This window comes from Drosophila subpulchrella, chromosome 2L (genome assembly GCF_014743375.2).
Source record: "Drosophila subpulchrella strain 33 F10 #4 breed RU33 chromosome 2L, RU_Dsub_v1.1 Primary Assembly, whole genome shotgun sequence".
Classification (NCBI taxonomy): domain Eukaryota; kingdom Metazoa; phylum Arthropoda; class Insecta; order Diptera; family Drosophilidae; genus Drosophila; species Drosophila subpulchrella.
In genome coordinates this window covers 24644796-24652299 of record NC_050610.1, presented here as the reverse complement: position 1 = coordinate 24652299, position 7504 = coordinate 24644796, and the positions used below count along the sequence as shown (strand labels likewise).

Here is a 7504-nt window from a genome sequence, read left to right as displayed (position 1 = left end):
TCTAAAGATACCAGGAATTCCTTGACTTGGGAATCTAAAAACCAGGGGTGGTCCCAGTGATTGATAATATCATCGTACAGTTCATCCCCATATTACACCACTAAACTGGGAATGCAGTTTCGTCTTGGGTCGCCATCCAAATGCAATTATGCGCATCTCCGGTCGGAATCGGATCGCAGGGAGATGGAACTAAATGGTAGCAGCTTCTTCCTGTCGCCTGCAAGCTTAAATTATGGCCATCTCCTGGAAAGTCCTAGAAAGTAATTGCCGAGGGTGGCTGCGTTTCTTGCTGTGATTTATGTTTACTTCCGCTTAAGTCTCAAACAACTCGCAATCACGACGGGCGACGGCTTTCTCCTCATCTCCCCCTCTAAATCTCTCCCACTTTCGCCGTGTCGAGATAATCAGTCAATATTGACAACTACTTATTGGCACTTCCGATGAGCGCGGAGTTGGCCGAAAGGGGGTGGTGGCCAAGGACACGTGACCGGGGATCAGGAACTGCCACGTGTCCGGCGAAATGCAACGGAAAGTGTAGCAAATTCCCGTTCTCCGATGCCTCGAGTCCCCGCTCCACTCACAGCAATTCAAATTTCATTCATAATTACAATCAGCGAAACTCTCCCGAGTTCAGGGTGGTGAACTCTAAGGGAGGTTTCTGGCCATGAGATTATTCTTAGCGAAGGAAACGTCGTCGTCGTATAGAGTAAAACCTAAAAAATAACACTCAGGTTCTATTGTTTGAACTTATACATTTTTGTTATTCAATATTATTACTATTTATGCATTCTTTTTATTGTTTCAAATTTGTTTCTGGTTTAATATTTTCTAATGAAACAATTCTTAAAACACACAGAATAATGGCGAACAGTATTTGTAAGTTCATCCGAAATTTTGAATCAGGGCCAGAATACAAAAAGAAAATAATTCTGTATTTATAGAATATTTTTGGAGCATAGAAAACAATTAAATTTATATTAAAGTCGAAAAAATTTTTCCGGTGTAGCTGTTTTTCTGATAAGTTCCCGGCTGCTTAAATATTTGCTCATTATTATTATTATTCTTTTATTTGCGGCTGCAGCCACTGTTGCCGGTGGTTTTCAAACTTCAATATTTGCGCTCGAATTACGGAGCCCAACCACCGACCACCACTGGCCGTCTAGTTGCCTGGCAACGAAGGTGGTGCGGATGGTATGGTGGCAATCCCTTTCAGAGGTCCAGGATTAGCAGCAAATGAGCAGCTGTTGCCGGGGAAGGTCCGCCGATAAGGCAATGGGACCCAGGGGCTTTCGTTTCCGAAAGGTTAAAAGTTCCGGGATATTTCTTGATAACGATGTATTAGAAAGCTAGCTATTTTCGCCTTGTTTATAAAATGTGTTGGGTTCTCAAGGTTCTTTTAAATTAGTCATTGGATCTGAATCTTTCTAATACCGCATATTTATTTGAGGGCCGTATGATTCATAAAGCTTTTACTTAGAACTCAAAGAATTTTGTTGTCAAGGCCACTAACGTCCAAAAAATGTAATCACCTATTTTTCGAAGAAGAGATATTTGGGAACTTTCAGGAATTTTGTTGGTAAATATAATATTCTCAGAGAGTTTACCTTAGCAGAGAGTAAAACCTTTTTTTCATAACATTATTTATTTGCTTACACTGATAAAATATGGAATACTGAAAATATATATCTGCATATTAAATTCAAAATGTTTTATTAAATATTTGAACTAAATACAAAACTATAACGTCCAATACAAAATAAATTCAGAGCTTAACATCGAACCTTTTTAAAACTAGATAGAAAGTTTTTATATCCGTTACCCGTAGAGTAAAAGGGCATACTAGATTCGTCTGAAAGTATGTAACAGGCAGTAGCGTTTCCGATTCCATAAAGTATATGTATATGTTCATGATCACTCGCCGAGTCGATCTAGCCATGTCCGTCATTAAATTATCTTTCTAAAATATAATAAAAAGAAAAAAAATATTTATATTGAATATGAAATCCCTGCATTTCCTACGTTTTTTTAATCAGTGTATCAACTGTGCAATTTCTGTCTCCTTGAAACCAAAATAATAAGGACTAAAACTGATAATATTCCACATTATGTTAAGCGTTTAAAGAGCAACAATAAATTAAATAATTATACATTAAAAAATGTATGAAGGACCACAAATAAGCTGCTTCCTTATAGAGTTATTAAATAAATAAATGAAATATTAGATTAAGTAGAACCGAAACTTAACTTCCTCATCAGCTGCTCCTTTCCCCCGCATATGCCAAGACCAACATAATTGTGTTTTGTTGGAACTTTTGCAGCTTCCAAAATTGTGTGGGCAAATTTCGCGCCAGAGACTACTGACACACACGTTCGAGTTAACGCGATTAATGGAGGCGCCTTGCTTCGGGGGAGGTGGGGCTCCGAAAGTTGAAGTTCCCCGGGAGTTTGGGGGCCGCAAACTTCAAAGATTACGTCGATAATTAATAAAATTAAACACAAAAGCACTCAACAAGGCCGCGAGGTGTCCGTACCCCCACTGGCCTCCTCATCCGCGAGGGACGACCGCAGACAGGCGGGGCATTCCGGAGATTTACCTCCGACCCCGGCACTTTGGCCCCGTGCAACATTAGGGAGCCGCAGGCGTGCCAAGTCGCTCTTTGGTCAGCTTCTGGTCGCATTAATTACAAACCAATGACCGCAGAACACACAAACAGAATGAACGATGGGTGTTTGGGGTATTCCCCCTTCCAGGTACCCAGCAAAAATCAAAGATGCTAGTTAAAAAGGAATTTTTTAAGGAGATTACACTTATGACCAAAGGTCACTTGCTTATTCGACTAACTGACTGGATTTTTATTGATAATTTACAGCTGGAGTCGATTTAAAAAAAAATCCAGTTAGGATATCGAAATTTAAGAAAGTGTCATATAACAAAAATGTTCACCCAATATAAAACTTTCCATATAAAAAGTTGTTTAGCGTCAAATTGTGGTATAAAGTATCTTATTTTGAAGAAAGTATTGTTACCCTGAACACACATATTTTGAAATAATCCGTTTAAAAATAAATAGAGCAACAATTGACAGCTTTTCCCAACACCTTAATCTCGAAAAATCCATAGTTTTGAGATTGGAGTTAAATGAGCTGTGACTAACTTATTAATTTTAAGATCTTTACACAAATAGTGATTTAAGGGTCAAATTATTAAATATAATTGTTAACACATAAATTTAAATTATTTTTAACAATTTTGAAAGAAACAAAAGACCATCTATCACCAAACCACATGTGTTATAAGGTGCCATTTCGGATACTCCCCGAAAATAACTGCTTAGACACCCCGGTTTGGTGGTTCGATGGAATCCAGGTGGCATCCACTTATGTACAAGGGTGCCTACTCATCGGGTCTTTAATTTGCGGTAATTTATGGAACTCATTATGATCGCGGGCGTGCCATCGGCCAGAATCGTGGGATGTAGTTTGTGTGCCGCCCGGCCATCTCTTGAAAAAGTTGCCATTTCTGACTGCAGTCCGAAAGTTTTCGCGTAATTTCATTTAAAGTCCTCGAAAGTTGCAATTGTTGAGGCACGGCACTAAGTTTGTGGTTCTCAGTGTTTTAGTGTTTTCCCGCGCCTAATGGCAGCAGTTGGTCGCTCATTATCCTGCTGATTTTTAGCACGACGTTTCCGACAGCCCCGCAATTTGCAGCGATTCCGCGAATTTGCACCTACACACATAAATGTGGCATAAATCCAATTAGGCGCCACCGGCAGCGCTTTAATTGACGGCGGTTGCCGCCTACGTGCTGGATGAGCCACCCTTGGTCACGGGCGGGTTAAGGGGGCCGGGCCGGGCCGGGCCGTTCAGGGGTTAAGGATGGAGCCGAGCGGAGTAAATGAATTTCCATATGCCGCTTTTGTTTTCGCCACCGAGATATGAATGAATGAATGACTGCGGTTCGTTTCAGCTCAGTTCGGAGTGGTTTGGTGGTTCCCTGGCTCTTTGTGGGCTTATATAGAGGTTTATATGGGACGACTGGCAGCTCCTGTTCCTGTTCTGTGGCCCACATTTGCGAATTGCAGCTGGAGAAACGGGAAGAAATTAGTTTGCGTTCCCTTTCAAATGGTACCACGCACTGCTAGAAAACGGCTTACTTATTTAAAGAAATAACTTTAAGCCTGTAGAAATATGTACAAATAAATTCATTATTAATGTATTCTATTTTAAATATACACTTATATATACGCCTATTAACAATATTTTCATTATTCCTTAAATTATACAATTATCTATCACATTCCTTCGACAAATATTAGTAAATTAAATTAGGAAAAGATCCAAAATATTGAAGACAAGCACACAATTTCCTTGTTTTACTATCACTTGATATTTGCATCTGTCAATTTGGTTTTAATATCCGCAATCCCATAAATAAACTTCATTTTTCGCCCACTTATCTGCTTGTTAATCGCTTCCATTTGATTTCGAGTTGATGGCTGGAATTCGCCTCCAGTTTTCCCGCCTTTCCCGGTTTTCCCAGCTGTCAGCGGTATTCGAAGTGGCTGACTTTCGTTTCTTACGCAAAACTGCAAAAGTGACACGAACAGGAAGGGAAAATCGAGGGGCGAAGGAGGAGGGGGGGCCAGAGGTCCTGCGCTTGGCACTAAATTAAAATGTCAGTGTCGTGTTACTTCCGGCGCCAGGATTGCCCGCCAGGGTTGCCAGAGTGCCGGAGTGCTGCACTGCCACTTAAGTCAAATTGCATGCTATAAATTTGGTGCCAATCAACTTAAACATGGCACATTATGCAACGCCTGCAGCTGCTGCTGCTTCTTTGTTATTAATGCTGATGTCTGGCGCCACGCCCACAGCCCCCTTTTTGGAGGAGTTTTCCCGCTTCACGCCCTGGGTCTTTAAGTCTGTGAGTAACCATATACTTACTTTAAAGTACCTGCTTTGAAACCAGAGTTTAGACATCATTTATGAAGGTTTCTTAAAATTCATCGCAGTTTTGGGCAACTTCTTTGCAGATGTCAAAACTCCTTTGATTTTTCTTTCAACTTCAACCACTATTTATTTGCCATATTTCTGCATCTGAAGCAAATCAAAACGCAGGTCATCCAATTGAAATTATACTTACGTCAAAACCTATTAAGTTTCAAATGACCCAATGTCACTGCTATCTCTTTGCCATTCAAATTAATATCTCTGTGGATGAAAATGTCCAAACCACTGCCAATCAAAACACGGGGCATTTAATTTAAATTCTTCGTTTTTTGATGTTTCGCTTTATTTTTACCTTTCGTTTTAAAACTGAATAAAAAAATATTATATGTTTTGTTTTATGTGTGTGACTGCATGAGTGTTGTTTGTGTGTATGCATAAATATTTTAGCTAATGTTTTCTTTTCCGTTTTGTGGGGTGGCAATTTGTTGAATTGAATGAAATCAGAAATGCATACAAAATAGTTAACAAAGTGTTTTATTGTTTGAACAGCCCGAGGGCCTCAGATTCTGTCTCTACTTTTTCGTTCATGTTTTTATCGCTCGTGTTTTTGTGTGCCACTGCCACTGCTGTCAGTCAAATTGCAAAATATATATATATTTGTATAAATACTTTTGCTAAATAAAAAATCTGCTTTGATTTTTGTTCCGCTTTTTGTAGTGTTTGGAAATATATTTTTAATGGGTTCCGGTTCGCTTGGGGTTATCAAATGAGAAATTATGCTTTACTTATTTACAAATAATAAGTAGATGTATATGTACGTGTATATGTATATATATATAATGTATATCCGCTTATCTGGTTTTAGATTGTATAATTTATATAATAAAGTTTCTCGTTTTTTCCCGCCTTGCTTATATGTTTTTTGTTCATTCGACGAGATTTGCTTGTTTGCTTAAGGTTTCTTAATTCGTTTTATCCGCTTTATTTTGTGGCATTTGCTCTTAAACACTTGCTTACTAATTAAATTCATTTCGAAATTGTTTAAAATTAACTACAATTTAATTTAAGTTGCCGCTGCTGCTTATTTACTTTGCAAGTCAAGTAAATATATACAATTACACATGTATTTACATTTAAATCTTAGCTACAAAAATGTTTTCCTCTCGAACTTCTCGAGTTGTGTCTGTGCCATTGTCAAAAAGTTGCAAAAACACATGATAAGGGGTTAAAAACACAACGTAATGCACACAAACAAAACATTTATATTTAACTCAATAGGTCTGCGTGGTTAACATAACTTAATCGATCGTTTTCTAGTTGGCTTAACGATAACTACAATTAAAATTTTGAATTTCAACACAAAGCTTGAACAAATGGAAAACATATAGTTTCGTTAGTTGGTAAATTTTGTAAATTAAATTAAAGTTTTCAGATTGAAGGAGTTGAGTTCTATTTTTTTTTTGTATTTTACTGTTTATCTTAATCTTTTTCAATTATTTTCAATAATTCGTTAAAGTTCTCTGTATTTTAGTTTTATTTTTGTATCATATAACTTACTTAAAGCAACGTTTTTCGTTTTTCTCAGAGTTATTTAAAAATTTAAAATTAATTTAAGGTAAGTTTTGTTTCCTTTTGTTTCGATTTTTTTTTATATATTTTTCTTGATTTTTGTGGCAGGTCGTACTGTTTATGTATATACTTTTTTACTTTTCGTGGATCTGTGCCCGCGAATTTTGCACAGAACCAACAAGAATCACTTACGAGTTAATTAGCCTAAGCCTAGGTGAAAAGTGAGATTTTGTTTTAGATTTTTCGATCGCCTGCCCTCCGAAATTCCGCCTTATAGTTTAGAGTTCGTTTGTTGCAACTGGGACCTAGATGACCATTAATATTAACTACTACTTAGCCTTATGCTACCTGGTAAATCGTAACATTTAGTGCTTGTCCAGTGATGGTTTTAATCCGTGTGTGTGGGTATTTCTCTCAGTGTTGTCGTGTTGTTTCAACAAAGTGCTGAACTAGAGCAATGATAGATCGGAACTCTAATCCTAGGGTATATGGTATATGGTATATGTTTCGTTGCCAATAAAACTCAACACACGTTCGTCGTATCCCTCAAAAACTAAGCTTACATCGAAGTAATATATTAAAAAAAGTATTCAAAATGGCCACTTTTCAAAAGATCTGCTGCTGGCAGTTGAAAATGATAATATAAAAATGGATGATCATGGAATTTAGCGTGTGTGTGGGTGTGTGTATGTGGAGAATATTTTGAGTGCTGATTTTCCGATTTACCGATTCTCGAACTAGATTTTTCCTAGACAATAATCTCGCGTATGACGCGACGATTTCTGGCATTCGGCGTTGTCGAATACTCGCCCTCGAAGCTGTCGTCGTAGCTCAAGGACATGTGCTGCTGCGGGGGAAGGACCTCGTCCTGTTCCAAGTGCTCCATGTTGTAGGGATTGGGCAGGCCGCTTACGTCGTGATATGGTGAATCTGTGTTCGGAAGAGAGAGGGGGGAGATTGTTTAAATTAGTTTACCAAAATGGGCGGA

At 38.1% G+C, this 7504-nt stretch overlaps 1 protein-coding gene across 3 annotated transcripts in view; it reads right to left on the bottom strand.

The window, feature by feature from the left end:
- Window positions 1–5922: 5922 nt before the first annotated feature.
- Window positions 5923–7504, bottom strand: part of LOC119546043 (hemicentin-2) — an 87638-nt gene continuing 86056 nt past the window's right edge. For 2 of the 3 annotated variants that reach the window (XM_037852066.1, XM_037852064.1), the window contains exon 9: window positions 5923–7446. In XM_037852066.1, the coding sequence (XP_037707994.1) occupies window positions 7265–7446 (182 nt within the window). In that variant the 3' untranslated portion in view covers window positions 5923–7264. The remainder of the gene's footprint in view (window positions 7447–7504) is intronic. The other variant, XM_037852067.1, reaches the window with a different exon arrangement.